At 35.9% G+C, this 21,635-nt stretch overlaps 2 protein-coding genes across 3 annotated transcripts in view; one reads left to right on the forward strand and one right to left on the reverse strand.

Annotated features, from left to right (window-relative positions):
- Positions 1–21,635, reverse strand: part of IL1RAPL2 (interleukin 1 receptor accessory protein like 2) — a 781,557-nt gene that overhangs the window by 139,235 nt on the left and 620,687 nt on the right. The gene's annotated exons all lie outside the window — the stretch shown is intronic.
- On the forward strand, positions 20,415–21,322 carry LOC132535764 (cytochrome b5 domain-containing protein 1-like). Of its 2 annotated transcripts, XM_060182706.1 has the most exons (2): positions 20,415–20,959; positions 21,028–21,136. In XM_060182706.1, the coding sequence occupies exons 1-2, from the start codon at positions 20,453–20,455 to the stop codon at positions 21,043–21,045; spliced, it is 525 nt and encodes a 174-aa protein (XP_060038689.1). In that variant the 5' UTR covers positions 20,415–20,452; the 3' UTR covers positions 21,046–21,136. The 2 variants fall into 2 exon arrangements, with proteins under 2 accessions (XP_060038689.1, XP_060038688.1); XM_060182705.1 differs by having other exon boundaries at positions 20,434–21,322.

Below are 21,635 nucleotides of genomic sequence, written 5' to 3' on the forward strand. Positions count from 1 at the left end.
TCTTCCTCTGATAAGCCAATTATACAAATGTTACTTCTTTTGAGATCATCCCATATGCCTCTGTTGTTGTTTTCAGAGTCTCTCAATCTTTTTTTTGTGCTCTTTTACCTTTCTTAGTTTTCTCTACCTCATCCTCTGTCTGGCTAATTCTGTTTTCTGCTTTTTTTTTTTTTAATCTGTTTTCCCTTCTGTGAGCTTCTTTCTTCAGTTCAGTTATAGTATTAGTTTATTCTGCTAGTTGGCCTTTTGGCTTAGCTATTTCAGCTTTCCTTTCTCTAATTACCTCGAGGTAGCTTGTATTTTCTTTGAGGGTCACATTTGTTGTTTCCTTAATTCTGTTAGTCCTTTCCTCCATAGTTGTCTTCATTTCTGTGATTATTAAGTTAATTATTGCTTTCATACTTTTCTTATCTATGATTACCTTTGACTGATTTGGAGTTTTTTCTGGGCTCCTGTCCTGATTCACTGTGGTAGCAGTTTTATTTGCTCTTAATTTAACCATTTTTAAAATTATTCTGTTATGTCATTCTTCAGTTGTTTGTTTTGAGTACAAGCCATGCTATACTAAAGCCCTTTATGACAAATGCAGTCACCAATCTCAGAAGTTACAATAGTAACTGAAGCAAGGTTTGATGCAGTTCAACCAATACCAGTTAGACAAATAACACCTCCAGTCCAAGAAATAAATAGCAACCAAACATAATAAAAAGAAAGATTAAGAAAAAAATGGAAAGGAAGAATAGATAATTATGCAAATCTATTGTCCACTATGAATTCTAATGACAGAAAGACGAGAAAAGGAAGTAGAGTGGACACACACACACACACACAGTCCATTCTGAGTCAGATTTCTTCTGTCAAATAATTCAAAAAGGAGTATCAGTGAATTCAGAAAGCAAAAGAAGGAGGAAGGAATAGAAAAAGAAAAAAATAAGAAGAAAGTAGTACTTTGTGACAAGCGTGATGAGTGACGTCAATATCAATGACAATAATAACTACAACAGCAATAAAAATACAATAAGGGTAACAAAAGGGAAAATAAATTTAAAAACTCAACACAAAGGGAAGACTAGTGAAAGGAAAGAGTTTTTTTTTTTTAATTAGCAAGGAGGAGGGAAAAAGGAGAGTGGATGCAAGACATAGAGAGAAACAAGTTCCTCTCACAATGGATAGGATACCCAGTGACTTAGCAATGGAAAAAAAAAAAAAACAACCATTACTTTTGGTCAACCTGAATAAAGAGGAGGGAAAAGGGACACGTATATATAATAATAGTAGTAATAAAATAGAATAGAGTTAAAAACCCTAACAGTCAGTCTGCCGCTTGGACCACTCCGGATTTGCTGCAGGCAGCCTGAGCAAAGACAGCCAATTGTAAGAAGTGTACAAAAACTAAAACAAAACAACAACAAAAAACCTCCAGGTAGTCTTTCCCAAGCAGGAATGAGGCTATTACTGGTCAGGTATTTTGTCACTCAGAGCTGTAGCCACTTAAAAAAAAAAGAGAGAGATAGAGAGAAGTTAAACAAAAAGGAAAAGGCTTGGAATGACACCCCTGGTCAGCCACGAATCTTGCTAAGGAAAATAGCTCAGTGGTCAGCCTGCTAGAAGCAACTGTCCAGCCCCAGAGGGCTGGTTCTGCGGTGGGGGGAGGGTGAGCTCAGAAATAATCAAAAGATTTCCTTTCTTTCCCCCCCTAGCCTTAGTTTGTCAGCCCAAGAGTGAGTTATCGGACTGTATTTTGGTGTCACCCTGATAAGCCTGTGTTCACCCTCTTACAGACAGCCCAGTATCCTACCCTAACCAGAGAATTCCAAGTCCTAAGCTGCTGCTTTTTAGAGCTCAAGACAGCTGCTGCTCCAAAAATCGCCATCTTGGCTCCTCCCCCTATATTTTTATTTGTAATATAGCAAATTATATATACTTACATATTCACAGAATGGTGTGGGTTTGAATCAATTTCAACAGAATGCTATACAAGAGAAGAAAATGGATGTTCCATGATTTTGTGCAGTGTTGTAAAAATTGTGATGTGTTTCCTGTTGCCTGTGCCCACACTTAAAGCTCAAATGCATGTTTTCTTCAGCACAGAAAAGTGGTTTACATGGGTCAGAAAGATGGCTCTCCTGTGAGGGTACTTGCTTTACCATGTGCATGGTTGAGCCCAGTCCATAGCCTAGTGGGAAAGCTTTAATGCTCTGATGTCTATCAATTATATTATCTGTCATCTATCTATCATATGTCTGTTTATCTATCTATCTATCTATCTATCATCTATCTATATGTCATCAGAAAAATTCAGTATAAAGTACTGAAGTTCCAGCAGAAAAAAAATCAGCCTAAAATAAAACTTATATTGCAAACTGATTTGTAACATAACTGCCATTTCAATAGATCAATAATATTAAAGAATATTACTCTATTTAAGCTGGTCTTGCAGCGGTAGGAAACATGCAAACAAAGGTATTATGAAAATGATTCAGCATTAGTTCTACTGAAGAAACTTCATCCTCAGAATCATATATAGGGTTTCTACTACTTTAATCATTTATAAAATAGCTTGAAAATTTCATACTGTTCTGGGACCTCTTCCCTCTGATTAGGGGTAGGTGGGTAGAACAGCAAGGGAGTGTTAAATTGAATGATCTGGACATAAGTCTCATGATAGTCCAAATTTGTTTTCTCATATTAGAAAATAGTCTTATGTGTTTCTGAGAACCACTGTGGCATGGCAAATAGGGGGACATTTTTAAAATTGACAGTCAAGTAATAGAAACATGACACTGAATATAGCATAAAAGTAGAGGTAGCTTATTTTCACAAGAACAAATGAAGTAAAAAGTCTTTATTCTGTTAGAGAGGAATGTTGGTACAGAAACAATAAAGGAAAGCAACAAAGTAAGGTTTGATATAATTTAATTATTGAATAAAGAAATATTTTGACCCAAAATAATAGAAAATATTCATATTTTAAATGGTTCCCAAGGCAAACTACTTATCATTTTTCTTTCTCTCTATTTTTTTTCTTCTTTGGTCAGCAAAGTATCTTCATATTTATTTCCCCCAAGCCCTTATTTTAAATTGCTTGTCACATTTTTTTATTAGTGATTTAATAATGATTGGTAAGATTGTGGTATAAAAGGAGTACCACTCCACACAATTTCCATCACCAGAGTTTCACATCCCATTCCCTCCATTAAAAGCTTCCCTATTCTTTATCCCTCTGTGAGTATGGAACAGATATCTTTATGGGGAGCAGAAGATAAGAGGCCTAGCTTCTGTAATTTTTATTGATTTAATATAGGCACACAATGTATTAATACTTGATATGACTCATTCAAAATATCAACTAAAACATTTTTTTTTCATTTCACGCTTAAACTTTCATTCTTATAGGCTATGGAAAGAGATTAAAAGAGGACAAATAAAAGAGGAATTTGAGTCTGAATTACTTTGCCCTAGAGATTAAAACAAATTTGTCATAAAAAAATCTAATTCTCGCTTTACAGTTTGAGAAGAGAGAATCAAACATTATCTCTGCCATCTGCAATCCTTGGAAATATTGACAGAATTAAGGTATTTCATAAAGTTCATCTGAAATGAAGGGTTCAGGAAATTTGGGCATTTAGTTTTTATCCATTACTTCAAAGTTCAAAGCATTACTAACTTACTAACTCACAGCAAAGTCACTAGAATCTCCGGGGTTTGTTTTTGACATTTCCATGAATGAGTTACAGATCTTTGAATCTAGTTAGGGATATTTGAAAGATGTTACTTATAGTATTCTAATTCTAGAACATGATGAGCAGAGGAGGAAAGGGAGAGGGAGATGGGGAGATGGAGAGGGAGAGGGAAAGGGAGAGGGAGACTGCATATAGCAGGACTTTATGGTGACACACACACAGGCTCAGGTAGTGGTGCATAGGGTAGAACATATGTTACTTTGTGCAAGATTATAGTTTAATCGTGAATATAACATATAAATAAGAAATGTTATATATGATTTAGTGTTGTGACTCCAGCATGAAAATTTGGGACAATTAGCATACAAATGACATAGGCCTGAGCACACTCACAAGGGAATATGGATTCAGGGGGACTATATAATCAAGGACTTGGAGCAGCTTTCTATCTTGATTGGATTACCTTCATCACAACACTCCCCTGTTGGTGTAGCTCTGGATTGGTCCTGAGCTCTTCATGTAGTGGACCAGCTAGCCTAGTTGGTAGAGTATGACACTTTTAATTTCAGGATCCTGAGTTCGAGCCCTACATTTAGCATCAGTTATTGCAATGAACACGTGGTTCCATTTAAGGTTAAACAAGTGAGAGGTTTATTCATAAAAATCCTGTGAATGTGAAGGTGAGGGAAAAGTCTAGCTAAGAAAATAGGCAAAGCCCATAACTAAGCTACCCAAAACCATCATGTGAAGAGATCAGTAATTAATTTTTATCACTTCAAATTAAGGCATTGTAATATCTAAATTGATTAAAGGATCTTACAAGAGAATCTGTCAGAAAAATCCTAGTGTATGATAGTGAAAAGGCCTTACAGTGAGGGAAAGGTTTATTGCACAAATCATGGGGAGATGAGAAATTCTACTCAGATTTCAACATCTGTACTGTAACCAACAACTCTCAACAAAATGATTTGATGTGTGTAAAAAAATGAAATAAGTTTTGAATAATAGTATTATCTACCTCATATTACTCTTGAAATTCTAAGTAGGCTAATGAACTGGTAACTTTAACACTGTGTCTTAAACATGATAAAAAACTAACACATATAATCTAAGATAACATTGCTGATACTGAGAAAAGTGAGGACAATTTGGAAGCAGAGGATAACAGCTTCAAGGAAGTAGAAAGCATCTAATCAAACAGCTGATTTTAAGATAAGCATGGCATGAGGAGAGTGGTTAATTAAAGTAGAAGTCTCAATCTTAAAAATAAAAATAACAGAATTAAAGAAAAGCGTATTTCAGGCTAACACATTAAAACTTAATTTTCTATAGTGAGTGAGGAGACCTTGGCATTTAGTGAGTTCTTGTTGAAGTCTAAAGCATATGCCTATATTTCCCCCCAACAAAATGCTGATTTGGACAGTTGCATGAACATTTTAATCTAAATGTGTATACGTGGATTGAGAGATTCTTGTTGTAACATTTATCTAATTCCATTGCCTTAACATTACTGAAACAAATGTTTATTCTGAAATACATATATAGCATACATGGCTCAAAAGCCATGAAGGCCATGTGCAAAGATTATAAGCTATACTGACATTAGCCTTGTATGGGATCAAATTCCCCATATTGCATCATATCCTGAAATTATAAAGCAATAATTAGCCTAAATTGCCCTTAATACTCTTTGTGCTAAATGCTATTCAATACATTTAGCAGGTCTTGGCCAGAGAGTGAATATATAACTGAGAAGTGGTAGATTTAGCAAAAACTTAATGAAAAAAGAGTCAGAAAAAGGGGAAGAACAATGAGGTTGAGTCATCAGTCAATAATCAAAAGCAGACATAAAAAAACATACATACAAGAAAACTTCCATGTCTGGGGATAACTAAGAAATTGAAACTTAATTAAGCAGAAATATAATGGGAAAAGCACATTGCAAAACCAACACCTTTCACTTGACAGAACTTAAGAAAAATCTTTAGATATCATTTTGTCTATTTCCCTGATCTTCAAGCAAAGCTTCATTTCAGTCTCAGACAATGAAGAATCTATACTGTTTAAACCTAAAATGTAAAAACAGCCTCGAGGTAATTTCTTAACCTCCATATTAATGCATTATAAAGTTTGACAGATTTCACTGCCAGTAAATTGTTTCTTAAAATTTCCTATGCTATAGTGTCATTTCCTGTGGCCTAGTACTCCCCGCAGATGGGGAGCATCTGGTCCTAATGATTGCCCTTCAGGTCCTAGAAGATCATTACTAAGTCACCTCTTAGCCAGATTTTCTATGGACTGAGCAATCTCAATTCCCTCTGGCTTTCTCTTCTTTAGCTTATTTCACTGCTGTTTATCATCTCTGCTCTTGGATAGTTTTTATAATAAGAGAAGCAATATTTCTGTTTTTTCATGCCAAATAACCATGCAACTAAAACTCTAACTTAAAAAAATAGTGTATATATCCTCCTAAGGCTCCTAAGGCCAGGGACATTAAAAAAATAGCCTCTTTTCCTTTTCTTGATGACAAATGCCAGAGAAAAATCTTGTTTAACCTAAAAAATGGTATTTCTCTGAGGAATTGAACTGTGCAGAACTGTTTCTGCTGTGGATAGAGATCAACCTTCTCCCTGCCTCTATTTTCAAGGTCAATTCATGTAGTTATGAAAAAAGGAAAGAGCACTCAAAGTTCCATGAACACAGGAAATCTTACCAACTTATATAGCTTTAGGCAAGGGTTATAATACTGAACACTAAACTATGTCCCCCTATTTCCTTGTTTTACCAAGTAATAAAACAGTGATAATGATAGAGGAGAAGATCTAGTCCTTCAAATAGTATCAAACATTGACAGTGATAGAGGAGAAGATCTAGTCCTTCAAAATAATATAATGTGACACTTCAAAATCTAAGGGACAAATGCTATGAGTATTGAGAAAGTCACAACCAATTTTAAGATTATTTGACCAATAAAATATAGTAAGTAAACTATGAATTACAGCTTCACCCCTATAATTCAGAGAAAACCTTTGTGTATTATATCTAAGGCAATATGATTTACCCACATAACTGTACATTATGTCATTTGTAAACTTTTGATGAGTTAACACTTCACTTGGAAGCTGGGACTATGCTATAATTCAGGCATAAGTCCTACATATAAGAGAGTAAATTTGTGATCTGATTCCCATGTGGGCTTTCTAGTTCTATTCTATTAAATAGGAACTAGCAACATTCTGAGATGATAATATAGACCAGGTGGTGTGTAAATGTATTGTTTCAAAAAGAGCATAAACAATTCAATTCAGGGCAATGCTATCTTTCTTTAAGAGTGGTGAAGTGTTATTATTTCTGTAAAGACAAGAGTTGGGAGAAATGTCACATTTTCCAGTAAATAGAAGATGTTTTCTTCATTCTCCTTTTTTTTGGGTAGAAATTTGAAGAAAATGAGTCCTAATATCAGCAATCACAAATAAACACAAACACATAAATGATTTTAGCCTTACTCCCTAATGGAGTAATATAGTAACTAGAAATGAATTCTCCTGTAAAATGTCATTGTCTTCCATCACCATTATAATCTTCACCAAATGTCCCTGTAAACCAGTGGCTTTCAAATAGGATGGATTTGCCTCCCAGGAGACATTTGTCAATGTAGAGAGTTAATTTTGGTTGAAGTAATGTCTGCAGGTTGGTAGTGCTATTAACATCTAGTGAATTGAGACCAGGAATATTGATAAACATCTATAGGTTACAAGATACTATTTCCCTCCACACAAAGATGGACCCAGTTCAAAATGCCTGCATTATTCAGGAAGTTGCTTTTTCTATCAGTGTCCTATGTGTGGTGTCTTTACCCCCCCCTCTCTCTCATAAAAAAGAGAAAGGAAGGGGGAGAGAGACAAAAAGAGAGAGATAAAGTGGGTGGGGCCAGGCTTGAGCCTGGGTCACACACATGTAAAGCAACATACTATCCAAGTGATATTTTGCTTGCCCTCCTTTCTGAAGTATGGGGAAACTCTCTATTGATTCAAGATCCCTTTCTTTTGAGTTTCTGTTGCTGGAACTTCACTCATCTTGCAGTCTTTCTCAGGTAGAAGGAAAAGAGATATACAGAGAGGGGGAGAGAGAACATAACACGGAAGCTTTCTGCAGTGCTGTAAGGGTTGAACTCAAATCTGGATCATATGAACGGATGAAAAAGTAGGCATATCTCAAATGAGTTATATTGCTTGTACAAGATAACTTTTATACTAACATGAGAAGACAGAATCAACTTCTAGCCTTTAAGGTTATGTACATAATTACTGTATGTTCTTCATTCTCTAGTCTTATAGGAAATTCCTGGTAGTGGATATGCATGCACTTTCTCTTGTTAAATTATAAGAATATTTCCCTCAAGTTTACAGGCATCCAAACTTTACTGCCCTATTCCTTGAACACTTACCTTTTTACCCCAAGGCAAATTTCCTATACATACCAGGTATGACTTATATGTCAATGTAGCTTCTGGCTACACTCATACACAATTAGCTCAACTGTTTTCTAGACAGTTACCTAGATAGTTATTTAAGCCTGACTGGTTTCAAGTTCACAATGACTGTAATTTATTAGTACTGAAAGCACTGTGAGTAATTTGGTTAATCAAACATCCTGCCTAACTTGGAGTAATTAGAGTTAGCATAACAGAATGACTATTTTATCAAGGAGTTAGAAAGAAACCAAATGTACTAAACATTGGAATTATAGGGAACATTATTTAATATTTATTAGACTATTAAAATGGCTCATTAGCATGTTTTATTGCTATCGGGTCATGATTAGAGTCTCCTCTATTTGTCTCATTTTTTGCTTAATGAATACTGGGCAGAGAAATCAGTTCAATTACAGATTTTGGAAAAAAAAAACTGTGGTAACAGCAAATATTATTGGCTTGCTAACACAATGGGATATATGCTATACCACTGAGGAAATCTGTTTCCAATTCCTGAGAAAAACCATCTAGATACATATAAAATTTAACTTAAGATTGTGTTATAAACACAGTTGCATGGCACATATCTTTATTACAGTTGTTAATTATTATCTGGCAGTAACTCAGAAAATTATAGGATTGCACTATGAAAGGCTTTCACCCTGCCTTCAAATACCCTGACTTTCCTCAACCACTTCTGTCATTACATGTTTGTGTTCATCTTTACCTTCAGCTTAGGTCTCTTAAACCACACATTGGCATTTGGAGTTTATCTTTCACTGTTATGCTTTCCCTGATCATCTCAGTGGTTTCACAGGAATTCTCCATAATCAGGCAAGTACAGAAACCTAGTGATCATTGTGCCTTTTGTTAAAGGAAATGTTATAGTTTATTTGTTGTCTTGGAAAACAGAATATACAACAACAGTTATATGCTAAGTATATTAAATACCTGACAGTTTCTCCCTCAGCACAGCAAATGCTACAATGTCATAAATACCCGACTTTAAGGAGGTTTGGAATTCAAACCCCTAACCCATTTTTCTTCTTACAAAGCATTTCACTGTTCAGTAGTTTCCTTGTAGTATCAAAGACCTGTTGACGTTTTTGAAGATAGTTAAACACAGTCAAATTTGCATTTTTTCTATTACTTTGCACCTTAGAGTTGGAAATCCACTTTCTCTTTCTTCACTGCTTTATTGACTTTTTGTTATTTCTTGTTCACTAACAGCTTATGATAACCTGAACTAAATAAACTGGACAAATTCCCAGAATGTTAGGCCACAGGCAGAGTTTTGAGGATCCCAGTGTTCTTTATCAACAAATTGTTTTCTGGTTCTTATCATTCCTGCTAGAAAAGAACAAATAGTACACTTCTGAGTACCAGAAAAATCCCTGATTCTTCTTTGAATATTTTTCTTTCTTTTTTTTTTCCTTTCAAATTATTATTCTTCATTTATAAAGCTGTTGTATTAATGGTCTGCCTATTCTAATTTTTTCATCAAGATGAACAAATGAATCCAATATTTACATTACTGTATAGATTTATTTATATTATTATATTATGTATAATTAACAGTGAAAAGTTGTATTATAAATCCTATTTATAGACCTGGCAATAGGATCCTAGCACTTAAGTGAAACATTTAATTATTTTTCTTTTATTTAATTTTAAAGGATTTAAAAAATATATTATCTTTATTTATTTATTGGATAGAGACCAACAGAAATCTATCAGTAAGGGGGTGATAGAGAGGGAGAGAGACATAGAGACACCTGCAGCACTGCTTCACCACTTACAAAACTTCCCTCCTGCAGGTAGGGACTGGGGATTTGAACCTAGGTCCTTGGACATTGTAACATGTGTGCTCAACCAGGCGCATTACCACTCAGACCCTAAAAGTTTACTTTTACTTCAATAATGCTATGGATGCTGAGTTATTAGATTGCTCAGATATAACTGGTGATCATAGCATTTATAAATCAGCTGGAAATTTGTGGGGGTATGCTGTTCAAGTTCTCTCTAAGGATCAAATGGAATAAAACAATTGATATGCTAGAGTTATACTAAAAGGTGGAGAGGTTTGAGGGAAAATGTCAAGAAAAATAAAGAGGAGATGAAAGAGATAGATTGGGATGTGGCTCTCACCTGTGCGCAGGAGAGAGGGAAGGATGAAGTTGATAAGAATAAGTTCTGAGAGTCGAGCTGTAGCTTATCGGGTTAAGCGCACATGGTGCGAAGTGCGTGGACTGCCATAAGGATCCTGGTTGGAGCCTGACTCCCCACCCGCAGGGGAGTCACTCGACAGGTGGTGAAACAGATCTGCGGGTGTCTATCTTTCTCTTCCCCTCTCTGCCTTCCCCCGTCTCTCCAGTTCTCTGTCCTATCTAACAATGATGACATCAATAACAACAACAATAATAACTACAACAATAAAAAACAAGGGCAACAAAAGGGAAGGTAAATAAAACAATTTTTAAATTAAAAAAAGAATCTTAAGTCCTAGAGAAATTTTAAGAACGTTTGGCAAAGTGAGCAGGGGTTTCTTTAGCTAAAATCATTCACAGAAGGAGTTTGTCACTTCTGAGGAATGGATCTGCCCTAGTGTCTTTACCATAAGTAGGCATTGGCTGAGAGCAGTATGTGAGAAGTGTGACTATTAGTGCAAAATAGTCACATTCCCAGAGTTAGAGAACTGAGGTGTATATTTTTAATACTGCCTGAGGATTTTGGAAAGACTAAATTCTCATTTGGAAGCTTCATTTACCCACATCTTACTATGTGAAATATATGGGGGGGGGGGACTTTGCAAAAAAAAAAACTTTGCAAAAATGATAGGATGATTTACTTAAACTTCCCCTAAAATAAAAATTGAGGGGCCTGTGTAGATAGAATTATGGTTATGCAAAGAGACTCATGTTTGATGATTCAGTGACTCAGGTTCAACCCCCTGCATGACCATAAAGCAGAGCTGAGTAGTAATTTGGGAAAAAAAAAAGCAGAGTTGACAAATACACTAACTATGATTGAAATCATTTAGAACAAAAGTAGCGGTTACAGTTCTTTTACCTTCCTAATGTAGCTACTTCTCTTAAAGTCAAAAATCTCATGATTTGAACTACTAGACAAAGTTTCATAAAACACACTAACCTAAACAGATAAATATACATCTATTTTATATGACTTGGTCATGTCTTCATTACTGGAGGCAAAACATCTATAAATACACATAAGAGCTTCAATAACACTCGGAATCACCAGAAGGAATGTGCATGCATGAGAGAGGAAGAGAGAGCTAGGGAGAGGAAAAGGAAGAAGAAGTGAGGGAAGAAGAAGGAAAGAAAAGTTAGGAGGAAGAGAGTGGCAGATGGAAGGGGAATGGAGAGGGAGTGAGGGAGAGGGAAAAGACACATTTGAGTCTCATAAAAGTTACAGAGAGGGGTCAGGCAGGAAGACATCTGGTTGAGTGTACATGTTAAAATGTGCAAGAACAAGAACCTAGGTACAAGCCCCCAACCCACCTGCAGTGAAGGAATCTTCATAAGTGGTGAAACAATGTTGGAAGTATCTCTGTGTCATTCTCCCTCTCTACCTCCCTGTCCTCTCAGCTCCTCTCTTTCCTATCAGATCAAATAAATAAAATATAAATATTAAAGAATATAAATTATTAAAAATAATGTTATAGAGAATCTGGGGTAGAATAGTCTATACCATGAGCAGGGTAGAAAGAAAAAAAAATAGAAGTGAGAGAAGTATGAGGCATCTTAGAAAGAAGTAAGGAATGGTAGGAGCAAACAAATGAAGAGAAAGAAGTGAAAGTACAACTGCATATGTGCCAGTGTGCTAATGATTGCAACAAACCCTAATTAACTAACTTGAAGGAGATGAAGAAAGAAGGCACAGTTCACAGATTACCTCTACCAGTGACTGCAAAGACAAACCCAGAGTGGTTTAGATTAATTGACCGGGATACATAGTAACTGAAATATTACCTACTGTATGTTGAATACTTGTATGCCAGGCTCTGTGCTACACATTTGAACTTAACCACCTTTAAATATTGCTTTACCGTCATCCTGTATAGTAGATGCTAAGTACTATCATTTTCAGTCAAAGTAACTAAATATTATAAGATAGTAACTTTCTTTTAAAACCTCATACACTTTTCCAAATATATATATATATGGTTATATTCATAGAGGCACAGTCTGTAATTTCCAGAACTTGGAATCAACACAGATGTCCAACCTCAGGTGAATGGCAATAAAATAAAATAAAATAAGTGGTATATATACACAATGGAGTACTACTCAGCTGTTAAAAATGATAAAGCTATCTCTTCTGTATTATCTTGGATGAAAGTTGGGGACATCATGTTGAGTGAGATAAGCCAAAAAGAGGACAAATATAAATTGATCTCACTTATTAGTGGGACAATAAAGTAGGGACTGGGAGGGAGAGTACAAAATGAAACATGGATTGGGCATTGCCCCAAAGCAAAGGATTCTGGGGAGGGAGGAGAAGAAGAAAACTCTGGGGCCTGGTGTCTAATGAAAGTGTATGTATATGTCAGTGACTGCACTGTAAAGCGCTAACTGTTTCAATAAAAAATGATATAAAGAGGAAAGGAAGGAAGGAAGGAAGGAAGGAAGGAAGGAAGGAAGGAAGGAAGGAAGGAAGGAAGGAAGGAAGGAAATTGCACATCTCATCTGGGAATCCAGTTTTGTCAGACATATTTATCCACTACATTATTTCGCTTCCTTTTCTTTAAAAGTGTACTCGTATTACTTATTTGCATGTAATGTCTGATAACACTATACTTGGGCCTTTAGGACTATAGCTAAGATTATAAATGATGACTTTTTTCAAAGACTACAGATTTTAATGTCTTATTGAAGAACGTACAATGGAACTTTCAAACTCAAAACAAAAGCATTCTGAGAGTTTTAAAATGACAGAAGTATATTGTGAGAAGGTAATCATAACAGGTTGAAGTCTTGGCTGAGTCAATCAGGCAAAGTTTCTAAAGGATATGACAACGCTGAGTTACATAATCTAAGAAAACCATAAAATACAGCATGATAAGATGCTGAGAAGAGAAATCACTCTCATTTTATGAGAATAATTTATGTAGAATTTATGTAGTAGGGAAATGCTTAAAACTCAGGCATCAGGCTTAAAATCCTGTTTCTGATCAAAATGATTTCTGGAATATACTGCTGTGCCATAAGACAACATTGCCAATATGAGCTAGACAAGTCATCATCAGAAAGTGTTACCACTGAGTGGGATCAAATCACCAGTACAAATGGCACCCTCCTGAGTAGTTTCAGCTGAAATGCCAAAGGCTGACTGGGCATGAAAGGTGGCAGATGGACAGTGCTGAAAAAAGAGCTTGCCCAGCTGCTGACACTATATAAAATTTAGTCCAACTGTGAAACTTTTTCTGGGACAAAGTAGGTAATTCTAGGACTATCAACTGGAGTGTAATTTTCTTGCAAAGAATCAAAGCTCCAGAAGCATGACTCTGGGAGGGTATGATTTTTAACTGCTTTCTATTAGTAAGTAGTGTTCTGCATCTGTCCTTAGTTCTTTAAAATAAGTTAGCCCATCTCCATAACATACTAAAGGTAACACTCAAAAATTCAAGCATAGGCAACAGCTCTTTGCCTTGGATCTTTACCATCTTACTCTTCTATTTGCTAAATTCACTCAGATCTCCATTTTCCTGACTTTAAAACTCTGTTTTGTCTATACTCTGCTTTTTAATGACTGTCTAAGACATTATTTGTTTTGACTATTTACTTATTTCTCTGGTTTATTTACCTCATTTTTCTGAATGTTTTCAGCTTTCATCGACTTATAAACTATTAGACTCACAAACACTGAAATTGTGGGCAAAAGACAGTCCTTTTACCCATCTCACCCTCATAGGGTCATTAATAGTTAGCTTGTATGAAATTCTTGCCAAAATAGAAAATGGTAAACCTGTCAGAGAGGGATATTTCTCTACTGAAAAGTAATATAAATGCCCAATATTTATGTTTGGTCGCATGCTAAATTTCCAAAGGCCCAAAGCAGGAGGTGGTGGTAGTAGAGGACAGAGACTTGTCAGTCAGGATAATTAATTTTAAGGTGTGAAAGAGGGTTATATTTCAAGCAGAGTAGATAGTGGCAGCATGCCCATAGAAGCAGTTGCAATATACTGGATATAAAACTAACTTAGGCATCAGGAGGCCTGGTTTTTAGCCAAAATAAGCTATGAATACTTGTGTGACCTTGGGTCAGTCCTGTTCAGTCTCTGAGACAACTTGGTTTTTCTAACTAATATACAAGATATTAGAGTAAATGAAATTCAGAGTTGATTTACACCTCTCGTCACTTATGACTAATTGATTTTTTTTAACAGGAAAGTGATGAGGGTTAGAAGTGACTTTTGCTGAGTTCCTTGAAGCCCAATTCCCAATGAAACAGCTATATTGTTAGAAAATGAAAGCAATAAATTGCAAACCTTAATAGGAAAGATTAAGAATTGAACATCATTTCTGATTTGTGAGTCTAGGCAAGGGAATATAACTGTTGAGGAATTGCTCATTTTGCATAAGAATTTCTTTTAATAAATACAATTTATCTTTATTTATTTTATGCAAGCTAATGAGAGTATACCATTACAGAGAGAAAGAGAAGCCACAACACACCCCAGTACTTGTGGCACAAGGAATAAGACCAAGAGCCTTAGACATGTAAATTCTATACTCTATCAGTTAAACCATTTACCTGGCTGTGGAAAAAAATTCTGGAGGTTGCATATAATAGAGATAGGAATTCTTGAGGAAGAGAATAGAGTGAAAGGAACAGATATTCTATTCAGAGAAATTTTATCAGAGAATTCCACTCACTTAGGCAATACTCAAAACATAGCCATTCAAGAGGCAGAGCCTACACTCAAGCGCATGAATGCAAAACGACCAAACCAAAGCACATCATTGTAAAACTCTCAAAACTTAATTACAAGGAAAATATTTAACAGGCTGCTAGGGAAAGAAAAGAAGTTTCATACAAAGGTAGTTATCAGGCTTTCCGCAGACTTTTCCTCACAAACTCTAGAGAGAAGAAGAGTGTAGAATGATATTCAAAATAACTAAAAGAGAGGGAATTCCAGCCATGGATCTTTTATCCTGGAAAATTAACATTCAAATATGAGGGAGAAATAAAAGTCTTCTCAAATATTCAAAAGCTAAAGGAATTTGCAATTGTCAACCCCACCATACAAGAATTACTGAAAAGAATTTTACAAGAAAGAGTAATACACATTCTAAGTGATGTGAAAATATCAGTAGGCTAGAATTCAGAACACAATAAACAGGAAAGAAGGGGATTAATTGAAAAGAGTTTTTTCTAACAAATGCTAGTTAATCAAGACTAACTTAATTCAACAAGAACACATATACATTATAAATAAATATATGCTCCAAACTCAGCTGCACCCAAATGTATGAAACAAACACTTATAGAGACATTGAGAGCAACACAATAAGAGTAGGAGATATTAATACACCATTCAGCAAAAGATAGACCATCTGAACAAAAAAATCAATAGGGAAATAGCAGTCTTATGTGAAGCCATAGATAAAATGCACCTAACAGATATATACAGAACTTTCCATCCCAAAAGCAATGAATACACAGTTTTTCTCAAGTACACATGGAACATTCACAAGTATTGACCCTATGCTGGGCAACAAAGATAGCCTAAACAAATATGTAAATATTAACATTATAAAAAGTATCTTCTCAGACAGTGATGATATGAAGCTAGAAATCAACCAAAAAAAAAGAAAAGAAACTGCCCCAAAATCTGGACACAAAACAACATCCTTCTGAACAAAATATGGGCCATTAAATTTATCAAAAATAAATTAATAATTGCCTAGATACAAATAAAAATGAGGAAACCATATATCAGTCTCTGTGGGGTAAAACATAGACAGTTGAGAGAGAACTTCATAGCAAAAAAATGTTACATTAATAAAAAGAGAAACCACTAGTCAAATCATCTAACAATCCAGCTGAATCAACAAAAAATGGAGTAGCAAAGAGATCCAACAGTCAACAGGAGGCAGGAAATAGTAAAAATCAGAGTAGAAATCAATAAAATAAAAAAGGACCACCAAGAATATTAGTTAAACCAAGAGCTGGTTCTTAGAAAGGATAAATAAAATAGATAAATCACTCTGTACACTCACCAATGAGAGAGGAGATGGTACAACAGAAGAGGCAGAAATACAAAGGATCATACAAGTCTATTACAGACTTGCATATATGGAAATAAACTCCATAACATAGAAGAAATGGATATGTCCTAAGAGTCATAGCAACTGCCAACCTTGACACAAGAGGAAATAGATATATTTAACAGGCCAATCACTAGTGCAGAAATTGAAACAGTCACCAACAGCATCCCCCATAACAAAATCCCTGGTCCAGATAGCTACCCTAATGAATAACTTAAAATATTCAGAGAGTTAACACACATCCTCTTCAAACTCTTCCAAAAATGGAATTAGATGGAATAGTTCCAAACATATTCTATGAGGCTAACATCACTTTGATCCCAATAGCAGGAAAGGACTCCACCAAAAAAGGAAACTCTAAACCTATATCCCTGATGAACACTGATGCAAATATCCTCAACAAAACCTTGGCTAATCAAATCTAAGAACATATTAAGAGAATAATTCACCAAAACCAAGTGGGATTCATCCCTGAGAAACGGGGATGGTTAACCATCTGCAAGTCAATAACAAAACAAAAGACAAAAATCACATCACCTTATCAGTTGACACAGAAGAAGCCATTTAACAAGGTTCAATACCCATTTTATGAGAAAGGCCCTCAAGAAATTGGGAGTGGAAGGAAACTTCCTCAACATAATAAAGTCTATCTATATATGACAAACCCATGGCTAACATCATACTTAACTGGGACAGATTGAGTTTTCTCTCTAAAATAAGGAATTAGGCAAGGATGCCCACTTTCAGCACTTCTATTCAACATAATTTGGAAGTCTTAGCCTTTGTAATCAGTCAAGAAAGAGAGGTCACATAAATTCAAATTGGAAAGGATGAAGTTAAATATCATTATTTGCAGATGATATGTTGATAAACCTAGAGGACCCTACAAATTCTGCCAAAATATTACTGGAAAAAATCAGTAAATTCAGTAAAATATCAGGTTATAAAACCAATATTCCCCAAATCTGTGAAAATTATTTACATAAAAGATAGACCTGAGGAGAGGGAAATGAAGGAAGCGATCTGATTTACAGTTGAACTCAAAATGATAAAATATCTAGGAATAAATCTAATAAAGGAGGTGAAGGACATTTTCAAGGAATACTATAAGAAAACGTTGAAAGAAATAGAAGATGGCATAACGAAGTGGAAAAACATCCCCTGTTCATCAGTTGAAACATAAATGTCATCAAAGTGCTAATTCTGCCAAAAGCAATCTAAATTCAATGTGATCCTTAATATAATCCCAATTTTATATTTCAAGGAAATTGAACAACTTATTCAAAAATTCATGTGGAAGTATAAAAAAGCACAAATAGAAAAAGCTCATCTGAGGAAAAAATAAGACTAGTGTAGGCAACACAATGTCTGACTTTAGGTTCTACTTCAAAGAAATAGTAGTTAAAACAGTGTGGTATTGGAATAAAAAATTGTAGTAAAGACCAATGGAACATGATAGAGAGCCTAGATCTAAACTCACACTATTATAGACACCTTATACATAACAAAGGGAAAAAATGCCATGTGGAGAAAAGAATATCCCTTTAAGAAGTGGTGTGGGAGAACTGGGCAGACAAATATAGAAAAATGAACTAGACCATGAATTAATACCATATGCTATAAACCAAACTTAGCACAAATGAATCAAATATCTGGATATTAGACCAGAGAGTATAAAAACACATATAAGAACATATTGGTCAAACAGTTCATGACATTAACACTAAAGATGTATTTGGAGACTCCACCTTATGAGCAAGGGAAACAAAAACAAAACTGAACAAATAAGACTATATTAAATTAAAAAGCTTCTATACATCCTAAGAAAATTCCATAATTATAAACAGCAAACCTAGAAACTGGGAAAACATTTGCATACCATACTTTAGACAAGTAATTGATATTAAACATTTATAAAGAAGTCATGCATATAAACAAGAAAGAGAACAACCCAATAAAAATTGTCATAATATATGAATAGATAGGTCTCTAAAGAAGAGAAATTCTTGGCCCACAGACATAAGTGACAATGCTTCAATTCACTCATCACCAGAGAAATGCAAATTAAAACCACATTGAAATACCACCTCACACCTATGAAAATGGCCTTCATAAACAAAATAAGAGAGGATAAGTATTGGAAAGGATGTGGAAAGAGGGGACCTCTATTATACTGGTGGTGGGAATGCAAACTGGTAAGACCACTATGGAGAACAGCATGGTGAATCCTTAAACAAATACAAATGGGAATACCTTATGATTCCTAGACATTTATGCTAAGGAAATAATAACACTAATCCCAAGTAATATATATATTATATATATATATATATATATATATATATATATATTCTCAGCTGCATTATTCACAATAGCCAAAATGTGAAAGAATTCAAAATGCCCTTAAACAGATGACTGGAAAAAAAAAGTTATGGGACATATACTCACTGGAGTACTACTCAGCAACAAAAAGGATGATTGTGTCCTTCGGGATAAAATGGATAGAAATAAAATAAAAGAAAAGAAAAGAAAGAAAATCTCTAAAAGAGAGAGAGAGAGAGGAGAGACAAATAGAATAGCATATTCAAGATGGGCCATTGACCCTCAAGGATTGTAACACGTGCACTCTATTGAGTGTACCACTCACTAACCTCTGAAATTTCATGTTTTCTAAAACACCACTTGTTATCTGATTCTTGAATGCTAAAGTTGAAAGTAGAAACCAATCAGTCACCTAAGCTCTAGGGCTCTAGATAAAATTAATCTGTGCTTCCAGTATAAGAGAAATTTCTCAACTTGATTCCCCTACATTTCTCAGGATTGTCAGTGTTCTTTGTGATACAGGTCAAAGAGACACACTAGGGACTCTGAACCTATATTATATTGTTGTAAACTGTAAAATCTTACGTTTTTCAAGAGATAACCCTTTTTTGAATTTCTAGCCAAGAAAAACTAAGGGTCCAGTGGAAGGGCAGACATTGTGTATGTAAAATACTATATTAATCTTCTGGCATTTTCTAATATTCACAGCTTAATAGAACATCTCCATGATTACCTATCATATCAGCAGACAATGTCTATTGGTGGTGGCAATAACAGAAAGAAATATGGGAATAGGAATTGCTGCAATCATTGTAGAAATCAATGGAATGTCTTCAAAATGTTACTTCATTTTGTTGATCAGTCCCACATTTCTCTTGCTCACATTAACCTGAGTCCAAACCCCTGATCCCTACCAGTAGAGGGGAAAACTTCAGGAGTGGTGAAGCCATGCTACACATGTCTTTCTCTCTTTCCCTCTGTTGCTCCCTCTTCACTCTTAATTTCTATCTATCAAATAAAAAATAATGGCCCCTGGGATCGGTGGTTTCTCCATACCAGAGATTACCCCCTGGTGGTGACAACAACAACAACAACAACAGAGAGAGAGAGAGAGAGAGAGAGAGAGAGAGAGAGAGAGAGGAGAAGAAGAAGAAGAAGAAGAAGAAGAAGAAGAAGAAGAAGAAGAAGAAGAAGAAGAAGAAGAAGAAGAATCAGAAGAAGAAGAAGAAGAAGGAGGAGGAGAAGGAGGAGGAGGAGGAGGAGGAGGAGGAGGGGGAGGAGGAGGAGGAGGAGGAGGAGGAGGAGGAGGAGGAGGAGAAGACCTGGACTTTAGTGAAAATACTTTCTCACACTTGTGTTTTTCCTCTTATTATGGCTAACAAGAGGTTTTTCCTCTTCTTATGGTTCACAAGAGATTCTACAGTAAATGTCTCCTGTAGCTGAGACCACTCAATAAAGGCAGCCAGTGTGTCCTCCCCAAACCCCTGCACACAAACAACTTTTGAGGGACTTAAATTAGTTGAGCAGTTGAAAGGGACTGTTTCCTATGGCAGACATTCCATGCCCCTCCTCCCTTTGTGATCTCAGCAGTGGTTTGGCTGCAATAGTGGTTTCCATACCAACAGATAAGCACACTAGTCTTAGCTCTAGGGCCAGAGGAAGAGTGTAGTTGTGAAGACATGTCGAAGAGTGCAGAAGCAGCTACAGACTCTGATAGTAAGAGAAAAAGCTCACAGCGCCGGGGCCTGGTAAAAGCACCAGATTTTCGTTATTTCCAGCCTCGGTATTTCACAACTGCTGAGGTCGCTAAACACAAAGAAGAGGACGATCTCTGGGTATCTTACCTTGGACATGTGTACGATCTAACGCCACTGGCAAAGGAGTACAAGGGAAACATACTGCTGAAACCCATTGCAGAAGCAGCAGGGACGGATATCAGCCATTGGTTTGATGCGAAGACAAAAGACATCCGCAAGCACGTAGATCCACTAACCAATACTCTGAGATACTACACCCCGTGGGGCCGCTTCATCCATATTCCTCCCCCGTTGCCCTGTTCGGATTGGGCGACTGATTATGGTAAGCCTTGGTGGCAGGGGACTCAATATATGGTGGGGCGACTGATCTCTAAGACCAGGCACATCCGCCTTGTTAACTTGCTCACCGGACAAGACCACGTATTGGAGGCTGGCACCCTGGAAACCATGTGGGAAATCGCATACCGATTCCTCACTTATAATGCACATGCTGCCAGCTACACATGGAAATATGATGGGAGGATACTGAACATGGACCGTACTCTGGAAGAAAATGGGATCTACAATGAGGAGGATGACTTTGAACTTCTCAAAATGGACGACCCCCTTTACTTGCCTACAATAATGCTTCATTTCAATGATGATCTCACCGAGTTATAAGAAAGAAGATGGAGGCACATGCAGACTCAAGATGCATTTGGGGTTTCTGTGATCTCTATGAAAAACATTGGGCTGGGGGGAGGGGGTTCTTTGGATTTAAGCCCTTGTTCCACTCTGGGAACTGACATGCGATGCCCATACCTTTCAGAAACAATTAAAATTGCTCGGAGAATACTGTCCTGGATGCTTTAATTATTATTTAGGAATGATACAAACAGACAAGTTATTCATATTTTATAGATATGTGGCATTTGACAATCACACAGGACCCAGGCAGGACATTTTGATAGTAAGAGAAAAAGAATTCCTACACAGGGATGAAAAGTGGAAGGTAGTGATGGGAATAAGGTAGCCGCAGGAAGGTGGTATTTACAAAAACAGAGCAATAAGCTGTGTCTTTTGCAAACTGGGTATCTCACTTCTGAGTAGTATTTGACAGCAAAAT

The sequence above is a fragment of the Erinaceus europaeus genome, chromosome X (assembly GCF_950295315.1).
Source record: "Erinaceus europaeus chromosome X, mEriEur2.1, whole genome shotgun sequence".
Lineage (NCBI taxonomy): Eukaryota > Metazoa > Chordata > Mammalia > Eulipotyphla > Erinaceidae > Erinaceus > Erinaceus europaeus.